The sequence below is a fragment of the Thamnophis elegans genome, chromosome 8, assembly GCF_009769535.1.
Source record: "Thamnophis elegans isolate rThaEle1 chromosome 8, rThaEle1.pri, whole genome shotgun sequence".
Lineage (NCBI taxonomy): Eukaryota > Metazoa > Chordata > Lepidosauria > Squamata > Colubridae > Thamnophis > Thamnophis elegans.
Genome location: NC_045548.1, coordinates 74,525,974 through 74,547,946, shown reverse-complemented (window position 1 = coordinate 74,547,946; position 21,973 = coordinate 74,525,974). Strand labels below are relative to the sequence as shown.

Sequence of the window (21,973 nt, the reverse complement as noted above, 5' to 3'; positions counted from 1 at the left end):
CCCTTCTGCTCTTTTAGGGTGAAAAGGGACCCCAAGGCTTACCTGGCTTGATGGGCGAGAGAGGAGAAAAGGTAACCATCAATAAAACAAAATAAAATAAAATACAGTATAGTATAGTACAGTCAGTGGAGGGTTCCGGCAGTGGGAATGGTGGGTTACAACTGGTACACCCCAGTATGGGCATACCGGTGCCTGCCGGGAGCACCAGGTACCGTTCTGGTACAGTGCTCCAGAGGGCCCACCTGCCCACCCGCTCTCCTTATCGGTATTTGAGCTGTTCGGGGCTTTTGCACATGCGCACAGAGCATACGGTGCCTGCGCCATGCTCCGCCGAGCAGCTGGAGCATCGCAGAGGTGTCGCAAAGCATCGCGAGCGGTAAGTACGCATGTGTGGTCTTATTTTCAGGGAAAATAATAGTAGTTCTAAAAAACTAAAGTGCTAAAATATTTCTTGGCCGTTATCATTGCAGAACGTTAGAGATTTTTACTGGGCTTTTAAGCATCTCAGAAGCAGAGAGATTATAATCCAATTGCCCTTTTAATATTCCATTTCTCTTAGTCAGGGGAAGTGTGGAGAAAGGAAAAGGGATGAAGGTTGAACAAATCTGATGGCATTTTTAAGGGTACTGAGACATGAGCAATTGTTTATCTTGACTTGCTTGTGGTTTAGATAAGAGGGAAGTGGCTTTTTACCACTTTATCATAGACATCAGCTCTCTTGCATTTGCTGAACCTAGTATTATTTAGAAAAAAGGGAAGGGATTATAGGAATTCTGGCAACTGAAGTCTTTCCAAACTACAACCAATATATGCCAAGCTAGATAGATGATAGATAGATAGATAGATAGATAGATAGATAGATAGATAGATAGATAGATAGATAGATAGATAGATAGATAGATAGAACAGAATAACAGAGTTGGAAGGGACTTTGTGAGTCATCTAGTCCAACCCCACACTCAAGCAGGAAACCCTATACCATTTTTGACAAATGGCAGTCCAGACTCTTTTTGAAAGCCTCCAGGGAAGAAGCTCCCACAACTTCCGAAAGCAACTTCTGTTCAATTAGTTGAATGTTCTCACTGTCAGAATATTCCTCTATGTTTCTAGTTTGAATCTCTCCTTGTTCAGTTTCCACCCATTATTTTTTGTGTGGCCTTCAGGTGCTTTGGAAAATAGCTTGACCCCCTCCTCTCTGTGGCAGCCCCTTAAATATTGGATGGATGGATGGATGGATGGATGGATGGATGGATGGATGGATGATAGATAGATAGATAGATAGATAGATAGATAGATAGATAGATAGATAGATAGATAGATAGATAGACAGACAGACAGACAGACAGACAGACAGATAGATAGATAGATGGATCGATGGATAGATACAGTAGATAGATAGGTAGGTAGATAATATGTCAATTTTGGTGGAGCTATGGAAAGGAGGAGGAAGGAAGAAAACACACACATGATGTGGCACTGTTCCAATATTTAAGGGGCTGCCACAAAGAAGAGGGGGTCAACCTATTTTCCAAAGCACCAGAAAGCAAGACAAGAAACCAATTAAGGAGAAACTTCCTAACAGTGAGAACAATAAACTGGTGGAACGGCTTGCCTTCAGAAGTTATGGATGCTCCATCACTGGAAACTTTTAAGAAAAGACTGGCTAGCCACTTGTCTGGAATGGTATAGGATCTCCTGCTTGAGCAGAGGGTTGGACTAGAAGAACTCCAAGGTCCCTTCCAACTCTGTTATTCTATCACCAAAACTGGCAGGGCAAGCATGATTTCATCCATGTATTTTGGAATGGATGATATACCACCGTTGAGATCCCAAATTAATGTGGCTGAGGGTGAGAGTGCCTAGATTTATCTTCTTTATTATTCAGATTCTCCTGTTTTTAGCCAATGCTATTTTTAAACATCATTATGATTTCCCATTAATTTTGCTCTCATAATCCGTATTGTTTTAGGGTTCTGTTGGCGCAGCTGGCATCCCAGGGAGCAATGGAGCCAAAGGAGAAACTGTAAGCCTTTTTTTCTCCTCTCTTTTTAATCCTCTTTCTCTTGTAGCATAAACCAGGTGTTTGGATCAATCTTCATTGAAAGGAACGTGTCTAGGGGATTAATATTGTGGTTCCAAATCTAAGAAAACAAATTTAAAAACTTCAACAGTCCTATCTTTGGGCCAAGGGAGCAAACAGATTTCTTATAGATTATCTATTCCGTGAAGCTCCAAGGAGGAATTTCAGTTGTCATCCATTAAAATGCTGTGCTATAAGTAGAGATTTCACCGGAGCAGTTGAGCAAAACAGTTCAACAAAACAGAGATATTTATTTCTCTGCAAAAAAAAGGTCTGCCAGCTGAAATTTGATGGGTGGAAACACAGGGATCTGAAAACAATAACTATCCACATCTATGTCTACAAGTGTGCAAGCAATCGTCTTCAGAAATAGTATAAGTTTTTAGAAGGTAAATGTTCCCACTGACCAATAGTGTCCAATTTTAGGACACTATCTCTGTTTCTTAGTCAAGGACTTGGACTTAATCTTCGTAACTGTCAACGTCCATAAGGCAGTGACCGTTGCATTGTGAAGGCCAGGGGCAGGACGTCATGGATTACAGCACACCATTGATTCCGATTTAGGGCGGCTTGTTGGGCATCGGTTATCGAGAAATGGAGTGGTTGAAGATCGTGAGCCACTTTTTTTCTTAGTCAAGGGAGCCAGCATTGCCTGAAGACGCTTCCATGGTCATGTGCCAAGAGGCATGGAACACTGTTATCTTTTTTCTGAAGTGGTACCTATTTATCTATGCACATTTGCATGCTTTAGAACTGCTAGGTTGGCAGTAGCTAGGACAAGTAATGGGAGCTCACACCGTTGCATGATGCTAGGGTCTCAAATTGCCAACCTTCCAGCTGACAAGCTCAGCATCTTAACAATAGTCTTATATACTACTTCATAGAGCTTTACAGCCCTCTCTAAGTAATTTACAGAGTCATCATATTTCCCCCAGCAATCTGGGTCCTCATTTTAGCCACCTCAGAAAAATGGAAGGTTGAGTCAACCTTGAGCCAGTCAGAATCGAACTGCTGGCAGTCAGCAGAAATAGCCTGCAATACTGTATTCTAACCACTGTGCCACCACAGCTTTTAACCACTAAGGTGCCAAAAATATTTGGAGTAATGAAGTCAGTGAATCTTCTTTTCTTGGGTTGTAGACTTCCATATTCCAAGATGTGACCTGATGTAATGGTATGTGAGAACAACCTTGGGAGGCAGGAAAATCAACACATTTATAATAAAAGATATTAAGAAGGATTTATTTTTAAAGCGCATACCTTGAAATCGTATTTTACCATTGACACTTTGATTCAACCATAACTTTAAAGTTTGGAGAGCTGACTTCCGGGGAGTGGCCTGTCGCCGGTCGGCAGCTTAACAGAGCTGCCCCCAGAATTCAGGATCGTTATCTACTCAATATCAAGAAGATAACTCTTTTTTCAGACAAGAAAAAAGCAGTGAGGAATCTCAGCTGGTAAGAATCTTCTTTGAAGTTCACAGTTTGTTTCTTTGTGAGCTGTGGACGGAGGGGGAGAATCAACCCAAAGCTGAGTCATTCAACTCCGACCTGAACTTCGCAGCTGTTATTCACAGCACGAGACAGGATCCCCTCCCCCTCAGGACAATCTTTAGAAAAGAGACTATTAAAAGTCAATACGAGCAAAGACCAACTTGTGAACTTTAAAATCTTTTCTCTATCTGAAATACCAGCTTCAATGTTATAAAAACCTCTTTTGCTTAATTGTCTTCAAAATGGCGTTTACAGCTTCTGCATCTGTTATCTCCGGCTTCCTGCTACAGAAGTAAAGAAATAATCTCTTATAATTTAATTAGAGCTACTCCCTTAAAGCTTTCAAGACTCTTTGTTGACTCAGACACATTCCAAACATTCTAAATGGACTTTCTCTTTTGAAATCCTCCGTAAAACCCCTTGGGAAAAAAAAAAAAAAAGAAGGGAAAAAAGGGGGGGGAGGAATTTCTTTTTCTCCACATAGCACAGTGGATTAGTAATTTAGAATAAATAATTAAAACCAAAATATAATGGCATCCAAATCAACCTCTGTTAAATTACCTCCAAAAACGTCTCCCATACCTGGCACAAAGTTGCAGCCCCCACCATCTATGCCCCCTAGTGGAGATGTACTAACAAAAGAATTTTTTCTGGAAATGTTCAAAGAATCCAGAGAACAGAACTTAGAAATGTTTAAAGAATTCAGAGAACAGAATCTAGAAATGATTAAAGATTTCAAAGATGAAATAAGGAATGAGATGGAAGTTCTATATGACAAATTCGATACCAGGGTCACTAAAATGAATGATAATATGATGGGAATTGTAAATGTGATAACAGAATATATTTCTGGAATGGAAGATAATTTAGAAACTCTCAATGAAGCTAAAACTAACCTGATATCCAAAACTGAAGTGGTGGAACAAAAAATTGATAATGCTGAAAAACAAATTATTATGATACAGTATAAGCAGATGGAGCTTGCATTAAGAGTGAGGGGGCTGCGTGAAGAAAAGCAGGAGAACTTAAAGCAAATGTTTTCTGAAGCTTTTGACCGTCTGGTGGGAAAACCGGGATCCAATTTTGATTGGCAGATTGACAGGATTTTTCGTGTTAACTCATGGGCGGCAAAACAAAGGCAACTTCCCCGAGACGTGGTAATATACTTTGTTACAAGAGAATCTAGAAATATGATACTACAAGAGTCCTACAATACTAAGCTTCAAATTGGTGGACAGGACCTGATTGTTCTGAAAGAAATACCGCCTCAGATGCTAAGAGCCAGAAGAGATTATGCTTTTCTGGTGGAAGAGCTCAGAAGGCGCCAGATACAGTACAGATGGGATGCCCCATTCGGTATTATAGTTACAATGGACAAACAAAGATATCGTCTCAGCTCTGTATGGAAAGCTCGTGATTTCTATCATAAGATTCTGAAGATGGGATATCCTGAACCTTCGGGATATGGTGAAAAACCACGAGACGAACAAGATAAACAGCAAACCACACAACCATCAGATAAAATGTATCATCTCCCTCTTCCGGAAGGGCAAGGAGTCAAGGAAAAAAGATCCAACCACAAGACCACCAGACAAACGGATAAACAAGCTACTATGCAACAATCTCAACAATCATTGGCCACTGACCAAGGAGCTACTGCAACAAGCTCAGAAGCTGTGGGAGGAGCCAAACCAAAGGTGAGACAGGCCTTGCGGGAGGCTCTAAAAAAGCTTCAGGCAACCAAAAATGACAACTAAGATTTTGACATGGAATGTTAACGGATTGAACTCTCCACAGAAAAGAAAGAAAATATTTCATTATCTTAAACAGTTTAAGAATGACATAATTTGCTTGCAAGAAACTCATATCAAATCAACCGATCAAAAATATTTGTTTAACCCCAAACTGGGCCAACATTTTGCGACCTCAGCCATGGAAAAGAAAAATGGCATAGTAGTATATTTAAGAAAAGACATTAAAGCTGAGCTAATTGAAGCAGATCCCTTTGGAAGATATATTGCATTAGATTTAATCTTAGAAGGGAAAAAGACGTTACTTTTGGGAATTTATGCTCCTAATCAACAACAAGATGGATTTTATAGAAATCTCCATGCTAAATTAGTACAGTGGGATTTTGAGTCTTGTATATTAATGGGTGACTGGAATGGCGTGATCGACACCAAAAGAGATAAGAAGACAGCTCGCCTGAACACCAAATTTCGAGCTAAGTTACCCAAACCCTTTTTTGACATGCTGGACGACTTTGAATTGCGAGACGCTTGGCGCGAGAGGCACGCAGAAGAATATGACTTTACCTTTTTTTCCAATAGACATCAATCTCTTTCAAGGATTGATTTTATACTAATTACAAATGATTTACTTTGTAGGGTGAAGAAGACAAAGATTATGGCGAGAGCTCTCTCAGACCATAATCCAGTCTGGATGGAATTGGGAAGGGTAGCCCAGGCAAGAAGGTCCTGGAGGTTGAATGAAAACTTATTTAGATATGAAAAGTATGTTAATGATTGTAAAAAATTGCTATCAGAATATTTTGTCTTCAATATGAACAAGGGTACATCTTTGGAATATGTATGGGATGCAAGCAAAGCGTATATGAGAGGAGTATTAATGAATATAAATAAAATACATAGATACAAACAAGGGCAAAAACGAAAAGAATTGGAAGAGGAAATTAAAGGGAAAGAGTCAGAATTAACATTGAATCCAGGAGATACAAAGATTAGGGAAACAATTGCTATATTAAAATCTCAGTTTGATATGCTGATCTCTGACCAGGTAGCTACTAGCTTATTATATGCTAAACATAATACTTTCTGCAATGCAAATAAACCCGGTAGGTGGTTGGCTTATCAGATTAGAAAAAAAAGGAAAGCTCGAAATGTAACCAAATTGTGTCACAGAGGGAAGGAAGTGTTTCAACAGGAAGAGATTCAAAAGGTATTTCGGGAATTTTTTACAGAGTTGTATAAAGGGGATAAAATTAAGGACGGAGATATAGACAAATACCTAGATAAAGAGAAAATCCCCCTAGTCAGAGAAGAACATAGGCATAAGCTGAACCAACCTATAACCTCTGGGGAAATTTTGCAGGCAATTAAACAACTAAAGTTAGGGAAAGCACCAGGCACAGATGGTTTAACAGCTGTTTATTATAAATATCTACAGTTAGAAATGGTAGAACCCCTCAGAGAACTATTCAATAAAATTCAATCGGGAGGGAAAGTGCCTCCCTCGTGGAAGACTGCGTTCATATCGTTGATACCCAAAGAAGATCAAGACCTCACCCAACCAAAAAATTACAGACCTATTTCATTACTTAATGTAGATTATAAAATTTTTACTAAAATATTAGCAAATAGGCTAATGGGGGTAACTCAGCAACTGATACATACCGATCAAACTGGTTTTATACAGGGCAGACAGATGAAGGATAACGTTAGATTAATTATCAACGCTTTAGAATACCTGGGAAAGAACAATCAAATCCCGGCCGCATTCATATTTTTGGATGCGGAGAAAGCCTTTGATCGAGTTAATTGGCAATTCCTGCTGAAGACATTGCAAAAAATGCAGATAGGAGATGGCTTTTTACGGTCAATTGGTGCAATATATCAGCAGCAAACAGCCCAGATCATTGTCAATGGAAGTCTGACAGACTCCTTTCAAATTGAAAAAGGTACAAGACAGGGCTGTCCTCTGTCCCCATTATTGTTTATTATAACTTTGGAAATACTGTTGAATAAGATACGGGGCCTGGGCGGTCTAAAAGGGATCAAAATTAGACAGCAAGAATATAGAATTCGTGCATTTGCGGATGATCTGGTTATAATATTGGAACAACCGCAGGAATCTAGTAGGGTATTATTGAATACGATCAATCAATATGGTCAAGTCTCGGGATTTAAAATAAATCTAGGAAAAACCAAAATAATAGCTATAAATATGACTATCAAACAGAAGGAAGAACTGGGGGCGACGCTAAGATGTGAGGTAGTTAAAAAAGTTAAATATCTTGGAGTTAATATCTCAATCTCAAATGGGAAATTATACAAGTATAATTATGAATCACTTTGGCATAGTACACAGTTGGAGTTGAAAAGGTGGGAAAAACTGCATTTGTCCTTGCTGGGTAGAATAGCGGCAGTAAAAATGAACATTTTACCAAAATTTTTATTTCTTTTTCAAATGTTACCAATACTTAAAAGAGATGCGAATCTTTTAGAATGGCAGAAGGGTATCAACAAATTTGTGTGGGCAGGAAAGAAGCCGAGGGTAAAGATGAAAATAATGCAAGATGCACGTGAAAGAGGAGGATTGAAATTACCTAACTTAAAATTATACTATGACGCAGTGGCATTATCTGCAATTAGTGATTGGATTCATCTAACTAATGACAGAATTTTGAATATCGAGGGATATGATTTGTTATATGGTTGGCATGCTTACCTGTTATTTAACAAAAAAACGGATAAGAAATTTAAAAATCACATCTTAAGAAATGCTTTATTGCGGGTTTGGAAAAAATATCAACATAAACTAAATGATAAAGTGCCCATGTGGGCAATTCCTAGACATGCAATTGAAAATATGAATGTAGAACAAAAACACGATAGAACCACCTATAGACAACTTCTTATCTCAGAAAGAGGGGTGATGGAACTAAAATCTTTAGAGGTACTTAAAGAAGAGAAGGTAGTTCAAACGTGGTTTCAGTATGGTCAACTACAAGCTAGGTGGAAAACAGATCAAAAAACTGGCTTTGTAAAAGTTGAGGATAATCTGTTTAAACAAATAAGAGATCAAAGCTCAATGCATATAAAGAGGATATATAATGTATTAGTACAGATGGATTCTGAAACGGAACTGATTAAGGATTGTATGATAAAATGGGCTCAGAATGTCGAGGAACCAATAATGCTTGAAACATGGGAAAGAATCTGGGTAAGAAATGTGAAATTTACACAAGCACAAAACTTGAGAGAAAATTTTTATAAGATGTTTTATAGATGGCACCTAGATCCTAAAAAGCTTGCCTCTATGTATCCAAATGTTCAACCTAAATGTTGGAGATGTGGTTCTTGTGATGCTACATATTTTCATATATGGTGGACATGTCGTAATGTTAAGGCATTTTGGATAAAAATATGGTGGATCCTGCAAAACATCTTTAAAAGAAGGATAAAATTTACCCCCCAGCTGTTTTTACTGGGTATATGCATTGATTTTACAGTAGCAGAGACTAATTTGATCCTGTATTTAATAACGGCAGCAAGACTCTTGGTGGCGCAGTATTGGAAGAAGAAAGATTTACCCACCATTCAAGAATGGACTTTGAAAGTTATGAACTTAGCCGAAATGGCCAAAATCTCAGCATATCTCAAAGAACATTCAAACGAGAGATACAAAAGAGACTGGAAAAAGTGGATTGATTACATAAAAAGTAAATATGGGACTAAAAAACTCCAGATAGCTTATGCTTAGTATCAGTAATAATTTAAATTGTTTAAAATTTGGGTAACAGTAAGAAGCTGAGTTCAATGTAGAGATATTTCAGACTGTGATTGTTCAAAAATTATACCACGTATGGTCTTTGGGAAGTCGGGGGGAGGGAAGGGAGGTGGGGATTTAGGGGGAGGGGGGAGGGGGGAAATACAATATGTGTTAAATTCCATGATTGTATTTGTAAAAAAAAAAAAAAAAAAAAAAAAAAAACCATAACTTTAAAGTTTGCATAGCAGGACTGAGCAACCAGAAGACCTTTAAAAGTGTTCATCCTTTTTTGATGTGAAGATATTTTTTTTTTTTACTAGGCATAACTAGGGTGAGAGAAGATGCTTTTGAAGACACCTTCTTCAAAACATCTTTCTTTGAAGATGTTTTGCTTCTCAGAACTGAAGAGGCTTCTTGGATGAGAAGCAAAACATCTTCAAAGAAGAAAGAAAGTCCAGTTGCCCTTTGAAAAAGCATCTTTGGGACAACCAGGACCTGGATGACTAAGAGTCGCCATAGACAAAACTGGTGAAGTGATCTCTTCCAGAAATCTTGGAGTAATCTATGAACAATTTCCATTTCTCTCACAAGAAGCATCTCTTTTGGTTTCATAGACCAACCAGTTTATGAGTTTTCTGTATACCCTCGTTCCTAAGGTCCCCACAGCAAGTCTTTGCAATGAATATTATTTTGCCTTCTCTTTTAGGGAGAACCTGGTCTTACTGGAGCAACTGGACTTCCTGGACCGTCTGGCCCAAAGGTATATGAATATGTTTAAACAATGTCAAGAATGAGATCCACAGGATCGTCAGGAAAGATTTAGCTGTTTAGGTTATAATATTGAAGGTGGTTTTCAGCTTAAACATGTCAGAGTTTTCAGATACACCCAATTCTTGATCACGAGAGACTCCTAATCTCTTACATAACAGTTTGTCTAAAATCTAATTCCTTGAAAAATGTAGTATCTTTTATTGTATATTAAATGTAAAGAACAGGTATAGCGGCCTTTTGATAGTGCCTTTTCCACATTAACAACTATTATTTTTCCAAATAGCTGCAAGGTAATATTTACTTATTTTCACTCTAATAAAGTGAAGGAGAGTGCAAAAGTTGGCTTGATACTCAACATTAAGAAAACTAAGAACATGGCATCCATCCCTCTCAGTTCCTGGCAAATAGATGGGGAAGAAATGGAGGTAGTGATAGATTCTATTTTCCTGGGCTCCAAGATCACCGCAGACTGGGACTACAGCCAAGAAATTAAAAGATGCTTGCTACCGGAGAGGAAAGCTATAACAAATCTAGACAACATAATAAAAAGCAGAGACATCACCCTGCCAACAAAAGTGTTGTGGTTTTCCCAGTTGCAATGGATGGCTGTGAAAGTTGGGCCATAAGGAAGGCTGAGATCCAAAGAATTGAGGCGTTTCAACTATGGTGCTGGAGAAGACTCCTGCGAGTCCCTTGGACAGCAAGATGATGAAACCGGTCAGTCCTAGAGGTGATCAACCATGATTGCTCTTTAGAAGGCCAGATCCTGAAAAAGAAACTCAAATACTTTGGCCACCTAATGAGAAGGAAGGACTCACCGGAGAAGAGCCTAATGCTGGGAAAGACTAAGGGCAAAAGAAGAAAGGGACGACAGAGAATGAGGTAGTTGGATGGAGTCACCAAAGCAGTCAGCGTGAGCTTAAATGGACTCCAGAGGATGATAGAGGACAGGAAGTCCTGGAGGAATGTTCTCCATGGGGTTGTGATGGGTTGGACATGACTTCGCAACTAACAAGAACAACAACAACTCTAATAAAGTAGTACTACTGCAATACAAAGTTGTTCGCATATTTTCCCCTTATTCCCTTACTTCCTTAGTCAGCGTTTATACTAATGTGATGGCTCATTTATTAATATGCCAATACTTGACTCTACTGAGAATGCTGTGTTTGATTTCTAAAATACAGTAATAGCTTGTCTGGCTGAAAAATGTATTTGAGTCATCGAAGATTAATAGCGAGACTAATTTTGATTTGTAATCTCCTTTGTATTTAAGTTTCTGGAGTATTTTTTTAGAGTTTCAGCAAAGTATATGCCACCATTTGTGTTAATGTTTTTGTAACCTAAATAAGTCAACACAAACTCTGTCCTGTTTCTTCTCAAGTTTTGACTCTGGGAGTTGTAGACCACTTATCATAATCTCCAGACAAAGCAACATTTTCACTTTGTTCTCTAGCGCGGAAAATGCAAGACATGGAACAACAATACTTTGTTGTTGTTAGTTGCAAAGTCATGTCCGACACATCGCGACCCTATGGACAATGTTCCTCCAGGCCTTCCTGTCTTCTACCATCCTCTGGAGTCCATTTAAGCTCACGCCGGCTGCTTCGGTGACTCCATCCAGCCACCTCATTCTCTGTTGTCCCATTCTTCTTTTGTCCTCAGTCGTTCCTAGCAGTAGGCTCTTCTCCAGGGAGTCCTTCCTTCTCATTAGGTGGCCAAAGTATTTGAGTTTCCTCTTCAGGATCTGGCCTTCTAAAGAGCAGTCAGGTTTGATCTTCTCTAGGACTGACCGGTTGGATCACATTGCAGTCCAAGGGATGATTTAAAGGGCAACTAATTGCCTTCAAAAGGGCATTTGGACATTCTTAGTGAAAAATATAACACAAATGAGCAATAGAAAAATTTGGGAATCTGATATGTGAACAATTTTCCATGCCACCCTTTCCATCCATCATATCTTAACTTTTTGGATTCACTAAGTTTATATCTTAAACATTCATTCATTCCACATAAACAACCACAGAAACCATCGTTCCTGGGTTATATGTATAAGACTGAAATCCTAGTGATCTAATGGATATATTATGTGATGGATGTTGCCATAGTCAAAGGTTACTATTATTTACTTCCAGGATATCTGTCAGGGTTCCAAGTAACACACCCCATGTATGGGTAGGTTTCTGCTGGCATTACTGCAGGTTTGACGAGCAAAAAATTTTGTGCACATGGGCTTTTCCACAATTCCATCTAAAAATGTCTGTGCATGCGCAAAACATTTTAAAAAGGAAAAAAAATACATTTCTGCAATGAAAATTGTTCTGCATATGTGCAGAACTGAAAATCAAGATGACGCCGCCATAGGATAACCAGTTCAGGGGCGTGGCAGGCCTGGGTCACTATCAGTTCCAGCAACCCAGGCCGCCAAGTTACTATCTATCCCGATGGGTTCCACCACAAAACCGCGTTTGACTAAAGCGCACTCGACGAAACCGCGTAGCTGATGTCATCACAGCGCGACAAAAAACACGCTGTAAATGCTAAAGCTAAAATTAACCCCTAAACCTAAACCTAACCCCCCTAAACCTAATTCTAAACCTAACCCTAAACCTAACCCTTAACCTAACCCTAACCCTAACCCTAACCCTAACCCTAACCCCCCTAAACCTAATTCTAAACCTAACCCTAACCCTAACTCTTAACCTAACCCTAAACCTAACCCTAATCCTAACCCTAAACCTAATCCTAACCCTTAACCTAACCCTAAACCTAAACCTAACCCTAACCCTTAACCTAACCCTAACCCTAAACCTAACCCTAAACCTAACCCTAAACCTAACCCTAAACCTAACCCTAAACCTAACCCTAAACCTAACCCTAAACCTAACCCTAAACCTAACCCTAAACCTAACCCTTACCTTAACTTGAATCGGCTTGCTTTCAAAGCGCTATTTAAAGCGCCCTTTTTTCTCCATGGTCGCTGTTGTTGCCCTGCTGATGACATCAGCGACGCGGTTTAATCGGGCACGCTTTAGTGGAGCGCGGTTTTGTCGTGCCACGATCCCGATGAACCGGTTCGAACCGGTAGGAATCCACCTTTGACCTAACGGTATCAAAACTCCAAGGCAGGCTTTTTCCTCAAAGCATACATTTATTAGGCATGTCATATTGGCACATCTGGGGAAATCCAAGTCTAACCCCTACCCTCCGATTTGCCCCCAGTTAAAAGTAAGATTTTCTTTCCCCTGCATGGATTGCATGGTCCAATCAGGTCACAGTCCAAGAGTCACTTGGTCTCAGATCCCACCTCTTTATAACTGGTGGGAAAGTCCTTGGTTCCCAAAGGAAAGAGTTTGATTTTGGCTACAATCCCCCAGTTATCTCTACCTCCCCCCCCATCCGGTTCCTGCAGCTTGACTCATCTTCACTGTGACAGCCCTGAAGATGCCAGGGGAAAACGACTCCAGGGCTGACAATATCTTTCTGAGACATCCCTCTGGATGTATCTCTGGATTTGGGCAGCGAATAAATTTGAATGGATGGATGAATGGATGAATATATACATACAGTACACACAAATAAAAACGCATGCCTTTTTTAATTTCCCAATTAGGCCTTAGTTCTTAGATTATCTGAAGCTTCTCACTTCGGAGAAGATCAGCTAAATGCTTTCGTTTAGTTGAGCCCAACACATTCAGCCGCTGCTAAATTTGTTGTCGACTTAATCCAGTTAATCCATAAGAACATTGTGTGACATGCATATAGCAATAGAAATAGCAATAGCAGTTAGACGTATATACCGCTTCATAGGGCTTTCAGCCCTCTCTAAGCGGTTTACAGAGTCAGCGTATTGCCCCCAACAACAATCCGGGTCCTCATTTTACCCACCTCGGAAGGATGGAAGGCTGAGTCAACCCTGAGCCGGTGAGATTTGAACAGCCGAACTGCTGAACTGCAGTCAGCTGAAGTAGCCTGCAGTGCTGCATTTAACCACTGCGCCACCTCGGCTCAGTGATGGGAAGTGATGGCTTCATCCAGTGATGGAATAAGTAGCTGATCATCATCTGGTGCAACAAATGGACAATATCACGATTTTTCATCTTTATATCAATTTGCCCAGAATTGCTTCATTGCAAGCACAAAAGTATACTGGTGATTAGACACTTGGTTTTTAACACAATTTGCTTTTCAGGAAGGCTAACAAGATGTTGACAATACTCTCAAATTAACCTATTAAAAAGTATTTACGTTTGTTCATGTAAATAACCTGCCATACATTTTGATTATCTTCTCAGATTTCGTTTTCATTTCGTTTTTGCTCAGGGAGAAGAAGGACGTCCGGGTCCTCCAGGACGTCAAGGTTATGTTGGAGCACCTGTAAGTTAGGATTTGTTGCCATCGTTCATTCAATATTCTAAATGAATGCAGTATAATTGTTAAAATTCTGTTGTCTGATACTGTGGGTGTAAGACACCCCTAAAACACCTCGTGGTGTATGTTCTGTTAAGATACAGCTTGTTGTGCCTTAAAATGGCTTCTATTGTACTGCTGTAAAATGGCTTCCACTGTGCAGCACAGTGGAGTTGCTGCAGTACTCCACAAGGGGGCTTCCTCTGGTAAGGGGGAAAATCCAACATTAGAAATTACATTAGGTCAGGACATTTTCCTTTGTTTTTCCTATCCTATCAGTATCTTAGCATTCTTCAAGAAGGTAGAAGACATTCCCTTATTCACTGATGTATATGATTTTATACATCTCAATGGTATCTCCCCATTTTTCTAACTTAAAGCACCTTTTCATACTCGTGACTCTTTTAAGATGCCTTAGGAAGTTGTCTGACCATCCACTTTGCTTTCCTTCTTCTGTGTTTTTTTCCAGCTCTATTATGTTTGAATTTGTGCAATTTAGAAATTGATAAGAAGTCACATTCAGTGCAAACCAAAATTCAAATAGTGTGAGAGAGCACACAGATGAAACTAGTGCATATGAAGTTTGCCAGTGAGGCTTTGGATAGAACAGAATAACAGAGTTGGGAAGTACATTGAAGGTCCTCTAGTCCAACCCCCTGCTTAGGCAGGAAATCCTACACCACTTCAGACAAATAGTTGTCCAACATCTTCTTAAAAACTTCCAGTGTTATGGACAGTAGACAAATGAATTGGTCTACTGCAGCTTCTTTTACTGTTTTTAAAAGTTTTAAATCTGCATTGAATTTTCAGATATCTGAACTAGCTTAGGTCTTTCCATAACCCAAGTGGGCAAAATAGAAAAGGATAAATAATTACATAGGCCAGATGTAAGTATTCCTTGTAGGTCTGCCCTCTTTTCCCCGTTCGTTCATCATATTCTAGACACATTGTGTAACAGTGTTTTTTTGCTTAATGAGAAATAAATGTGTTTTTTTTTATCTTTAGTTTGCTGTAGCTTAATTGTTCAGATCCCCAATGAAACAATGTTTTTTTTTTTCAGGAATAAAACAACTTCATAATAATTAGCCTTTTTGGTCCCGGCTTGTCTTTTGTAGGTTGTAACTATATCCCATTTACTTGATATAGTTTTTTACAAAACGTTGAGGAATAATTTAGACTGTTCTTTGCAGTAACTTGAAGTCTAAGGAATTTATGCAGATAGATTTATCCATCTGGAGAGCTGCTGTACACAATTGTTCAGGGAGATGGTCAATTTTGTATAAATTATCCATAGCAAGTATATTTACCTCCACAATGCTCATATAGATTGATAATATCATTCTGATTTTATGGGTTCTCACTGTTGTGGCCCGTTGGAAGCCAGCAAGGCTGGCAGCAGAGTCGGACTGTGAGGAAGTCGGGGAGGAACATGGGCCAGTCCTGTGGGTTGAGAAAAACTCTGACAAGGGCTCTGCGTTGGAGGCAGAGAGGGAGCTAGACAGCAGTGAGGCACAGGAACAGCTGGAGCCTATTCCCTGTGTGCGCATGCGCAGAGCTGACAGAAGACAAGAACAACTAAGAAAGCAGGGTCAACTTAAGAGTAAAGGCACACCTTGGAGGTGATTGGCCCCTCCCATAGAAAACAAAAGAGGAGCAAACTGGGAGTGGGCTTTTGCAGGAAACAATTCATTTATTCGGTCTTTTCAAGAGTGGAGAATTCTGTTTGTGACCATAAGAGACTCTGTGCCAAGTTTTGCCTTGCCCTGCGTTTGGAAACTAGTTATTTGGCAGCTCTCCAAATGAGATAAGGTTTGTGTTGATAAATGTTCCTCTGTTTGCTAAGCCTTGCTGACTGTGAATGAAAGGAATTCACAGTCATATAAATAAAAGGGGGTTTTGCCAGGTCCAAGACTCTGCTTCTTGCTTTTTAAGGAAGCCTGGGTCAGAATACTCACCATATGGATTAGGGTGGGATTCAGCCGGTTCGGACCGGTTCGCACAAATCGGTAGTTCCAGCAATCAGTTGGCCCTGCCCACCCGCCATTACGCTAGTCTGTCCTATATTTCCTTTGCTTGAAGCCCAGCTGATAGGCATGGCAGAACCTATTGCCATGCCTCAGCTGTTTTACTCACCGGGGCTACAGTGGAAGGTAAGTTTGAGAGCTGTTTTGAAACGAACCGCACGAACCGGTTGTTACACTGATTGAATCCCACCCCTGATTATACATATTTTTCCTTTATAATGACAGCTTTCGCTTGTTCAATAATATCACTGTTCATCATATGAGATAATGTTTTTTTGTTGAAGAAGGTCACTCAGTTTTCATTAGCTTCCTTTATCTGATTGTAAAACAGTTTATTTCTTTTATTTTTTTAAAATAGATTAAAGTCAAACTATTGAGTTTGTTGATCAATGCTCCAAGACCAATTAGCATAGACATTTTAAAACTTACTGTATAGTTTTATTCTATGCAGGGTCCTTGGCTGCTCTCTGAGTTTTTTGCAAATTACCATACTGCTAGCACTGATGATGTTACTTACCATATGTTTGTAGTACAAGACGCACTGGAGTATAAGATGCACCAAGATTTTGAAGAGGCAAATTTTTTTTAAAAAGTGTTTGCATTCTGCAAACCTCCCAAAAACGGTCTGTTTTTCATAAAAATGGGCCTGTTTTTTTCTCAACAAAAGGGCATGAATAGCCTTTAGGAGGCTTATAGGGTGCTCCTGGGGGGGGGTGTTAAACGAGCAAAAAATAGCCTGGTTTTTTTGCGAAAATGGGCCCATTTTTTGTCAAAAAAGGGCATACAAGCATAGGAGGCTATGAAAAAATGGCCCATTTTCCACTCATTTTTGCCCGCCCCAGCCCCCAAGAGCACTCTGGAAGCCTCATAAAAGCTATGCACAGCCATTTTTTCAAAAGGAGGGGAGGTTTCAGGAAGCCAAAAATGCTGTATTCAGTATATAAATCTGCACCCAGATTTCACCCTCTTTTTTTTTTTTGAGGGAAAAAAGTGTGTCTTATACTAAAAAAATATATATGATATTTTGGTTTTGAAACATCTGCAAGAAGACAACCAAGTTCAAGTACATTTCAAAAATAATAGAGTCTAAGATATCTTCTTTCTTCAACAGTACTCAATATTTATTAAGCCACTTTGTGAATATTCCTAGCCCGCCAATAGCTCATCTGGTTATCCTCAAAGATATTGGTGTCAATATGATTTCTGTAATTTCCTACTTTCTTTTTCTTTCTTTTTTTAGGGTTTGCAAGGGGAAAGAGGAGAAAAAGGACCTCGTGGTGACAAGGTACAAATAATTTGTCAAGTAATATGACATAAATATGAGTGCAAGTTTGGAATAGAATTGACTCATGAAAGATATTCCATGTTAAATGTGTTATACTTTGTACAATACATTTATCTGGAAGTCCAACTGAGTTAGATCATTTTATACCGTATTTTTCAGAGTATAAGACGTACCCTTTTCCCTTAAAAAGAGGCTGAAAATCTGGGTGTGTCTTATACACTAAATACATTTTTTTGCCTCCTGAAACCCTGCCCAGTTCACCAAAATGGCCGTGCATACCCTTTAGGAGGCTTCCAGATTACTCCTGGGGGCTGGTGAGGGCAGAAATGAGGGGAAAACGGGCCATTTTTTTGCTCAATTTTACCCCACCCCCACCCCCAAGAGCACTCTATAAGCCTCCCAAAGGGTATGCATGCCCCTTTTTGGAAAAGAAATGGGCCTGTTTTTGTGAAAAACAGGCCGTTTTGGGGAGGTCTGCAGAGTGCAAAACCTTTTTTTTTTATTTATTTGCCTCTTCAAAATCTTGGTGGGTCTTATACTCCGGTGCATCTTATACTCTGAAAAATACGGTAACTCATATTAGATATAATATATTCTATGCAGGCTACATGCATGTAATGTTATCAGGAATCTTTGCCCTTGTCTTAACCAAACATTGGCTGCATAAAGATATCACTTTATTATTTGAATTTTATCAAATTTATTGAATAATTAATTCACTGCCTTTCAGATGTTTCTCAATTTAGCACTGAAGTAAACACCACCATGTTTTAATGACTCCATAATCTCTTGTGGGGTGGAGTCTGGGCAACTGAATGGAGCTAGCAGAGTGTTTGAATGGCCAGATGCTCTTCTTGTCGCCAATGAGGAGTTTTGTTCAGCACATATATTCTCAGTGTGCCCAGAAAGCGAAATATCTGCCTCTACCTAGGTTCGAACTCACAGCCTCCTAATTGTGAGGTGAGAGCGCCACCTCTAGGCCACCATGCCACTCTTCAGCACTGAAGCAAACAAGTAGAGGAATTTCTGAGTTGAATTTTAGAAACACTATATGGGGAATAGTCGGGAGATATACAATATTGTCCAGAGTTGGGCTGGTAATTGGGTATCATGCTGGCCAAAAGAGAAGAGAACAGGCAAAACCAGGATCACAATACAGTGCAGGTTGGAGTTCAGAATCTATGAAAGAAAATCAAAGAAGAAAGGATTTTTTAAAAGCTAGCAGTTCGAATCAATCCACTTCCATTTTTAAACCTAGGCAAATGTGTTCATAATAATGCAGCTTTCCCAAAACTATTTTATGGAATGAGATCTCCAACAGAGCTTTTATGTTTCTTTGCTCAGGGAGAACGTGGCCTTGACGGTTTTCCTGGGAAGTCTGGCTTGGATGGAAAACAGGTATGTTGAATAAAATAGGATAGGATAGGATAGGATAGGAAAGAGTTGGGTAGGGTAGGGTAGAGTAGAGTAGAGTAGAATTCTTTATTAGCCAAGTGTGATTGGACACACAAGGAATTTGTCTTTGGTGCCTATGCTCTCAGTGTACATAAAAGAACAAGATACATTCATCAAGAATTGTAAGATACAACACTTAATGATATTCGTAGGGTATCAGGAAACAATCAATATCAATATAAATTGTGAGGATACAAGCAACAAAGTTACAGTCCTGCAGTCATAAGTGGGAGAAGATGGGTGATGGGAATGATGAGAAGACTAATAGTAGTGCAGACTTAGTAAATAATTTGACAGTGTTGAGGGAATTATTTGTTTAGCAGAATGATGGCATTCAGAGTTGAAAGGGACCTTGGAGGTCTTCTAGTCCAACTCCCTGCCTAGGTAGAAGGTCCTATACCATTTCAGACAAATGGTTATCCAATCTCTTCTTAAAAACTTCCAGTGATGGAGCATTCACAACTTCTGGAGGCAAGCTGTTCCACTGAGTAATTGTTCTAACTGTCAGGAAATTTCTCCGTCAAATTTCTCCACCAAGTGTCCAACTCTTGGCGATTCTATGGGCCACCAGTCTCTTCAGATCTTCTGATTTGTACTATTTCTTTGAGTTGTTGCATGATCTGGCTTTGATGGTGTCCAGTCACCAAGTTGTTCCACTGATTAATAGTTCTCACTGTCAGGAGATTTCTCCTTGTTCTAAGTTGCTTCTCTCCTTGATTAATTTCCACCCATTGCTTCTTGTCCTACCCTCAAGTGCTTTGGAGAATAGTTTGACTCCCTCTTCTTTGTGGCGACCCCTGAGATATTGGAACACTGCTATTTGTCCAGGATGGTACAGGATCTCCTACTTGAGATCCAAGGTCCCCTCCGTTATTCTATAAACTTTATTCAGATTAGAGTGAAATATAGTCAGATTTGTTCAGATTATGCAGAACAAAGCAAAAATATACATGCTTCTGACTCTTCATGATCTCATGGACATCCTTTTACCAGGATGATTTATCCATAACTACTTCTTTGAATTCTTATAGCTTTATTTTTCTGGCATTAATGTTTCATGCTTGGGAGTTTACTGAAAGAACCAGTTGGCCACGAAGGAATACATAATGATTAATTAGTTGGATCAACACAGTTCTTATATTGTTAGATGGGTGGAATTAGATGTTTACCTGTCTAAGCTTGATGAATTAGTAGTCTCAGTACAATAGGGTTTCAAAGGTGAGTTGTATAGTTTTGATTTATTTGCCTGTATGTTCCAAAAACAAATTAAAAGAACAAAAATCTCTCATCTAAAAACTGCTATTAAGACAAACTTGTTCCACCAAAACCTTCCTCCACATATTATTACTCACCTTTAAAGCAGGCAAGTTTACATCTTTTTCATAGGAAACAACAATCATTTTTTAAGGTTAGAGGTAATTTTACAGTACAACATAGCTTTGATTTGAAATTGGAATAGTGTGTGAGTGTCAAGATCGAAATAGCTTATGCTTCATGTAAATACTATGGCTCTTCAACTTGCCAAAGAACCGGGGGAAGGGGGGATGAGGTGAAATGTGGAAGTTCAAGACTTCAATCATGAGAACCAAGTAACCATCAAGGACACTTCTTCAGGTGTCGCCCAAGCCATGGACTTTTCTCAAAACAAAAGAATGATCCATAATTGGTTAATGCAGGGGTGTCAAACATGTGATGTCATGTTGTCATCATGTGATGTATTGCAACTTTTTCCCCCTTTGCTAAACCAGGGTTGGACATGGCCAGCTTGTGATGCATCTGGCCTGCAGACCGTGAGTTTGACACCCCTGGGTTAATGTGACATTCTATGGGGAGCAGGGGAGACATCTATTCTTTAACTATGAGGGATTGAGTGGGAAAAGTTAGAGATGGTTTTGTATTCATCAGTGTCAAAATGATGTATTCAATAAAGTTTGCTTTTGGGATTTTAAAGTTCCTGAAGTTGTCTACTTTTGTTGGATTTGTCAGTTGGACCATTAACCTTGAGGATATTACATTAAGTTCTACTATAAATTTATTCTGGGCCTCTTAAGAAGACGCAATGTTTATCTCTTCTGATCCTTGTCTTTATTTGAAATTTTATTACAAATCTTGAACACCTTTTAACATCTGGTTATTTGTATTTCAGGGTGCCAAAGGAAGTCCAGGTCAGCCTGGACCTGCAGGACTACAAGGAGAGAAGGTAAAATGAGGATTATGTAAAGGGTTCATCGACAAAAGTGCGACCGACAAAAGCGCGCCCGACGAAACCGCGGTGACAAAACTGTGAGTTCTAAACCACACCGACGAATGAGCGCTGAAGCACGCCGAAAACAGTGTGCCAAAAGAAGCGCGCTCTAACCCTAACCCTAACCCTGACCCTGACCCTGACCCTGACCCTGACCCTGACCCTAACCCTTACCTTAACTTAAATCGTGCTTCTGTCGGCGCGCTGTTGTCAGTGCGTTGATGATGTCGCGGTTTTAGTGCCACGGTTTTGTCGGCGTGCTTTTGTCGTGCGCACATTTGTTGGGTCACGTATGTAAAGGACTGGTGTATGTGTATTCATGCTTTGAAAATTATTTTTAAAATAATTGGAATGTAGGAGACAGCAAGCTTGAAAGCAGATGCATCTTTTTAAAAAATTGCATTAAAGATACAGCTACCAAAAATGGATGACCTTTTAAAACAACTGCATCTTTTTCAGGCTAATGCCTGAAAATTTTCTGTTTTCAGACTTGAAAATACTGTAGATGTTGCTGCTTTAAACAGGTCCTATGTTTGCAGCCCCTTCAAACCTTTTCTACACCATTTTGTAACCTCTATAAAAATACTCCATGCATCTGTTTATAGCAGAGGTGGGTTCCTACCGGGTTGGACACACACAAAACCTAGACGTTCACCACATTTACACAATGAGCGGTATCGATTGATAATTGCTATTATAA

At 39.5% G+C, this 21,973-nt stretch overlaps 1 protein-coding gene across 1 annotated transcript in view; it reads left to right on the top strand.

The window, feature by feature from the left end:
- COL22A1 (collagen type XXII alpha 1 chain) overlaps positions 1–21,973 on the top strand; it is a 179,572-nt gene that overhangs the window by 60,350 nt on the left and 97,249 nt on the right. Inside the window, exons 11-17 of the mRNA XM_032223193.1 lie at positions 18–71; positions 1,970–2,023; positions 9,790–9,843; positions 14,178–14,231; positions 17,529–17,573; positions 18,918–18,971; positions 21,175–21,228. Coding sequence (XP_032079084.1) covers positions 18–71; positions 1,970–2,023; positions 9,790–9,843; positions 14,178–14,231; positions 17,529–17,573; positions 18,918–18,971; positions 21,175–21,228 — 369 coding nt within the window. The remainder of the gene's footprint in view (positions 1–17; positions 72–1,969; positions 2,024–9,789; positions 9,844–14,177; positions 14,232–17,528; positions 17,574–18,917; positions 18,972–21,174; positions 21,229–21,973) is intronic.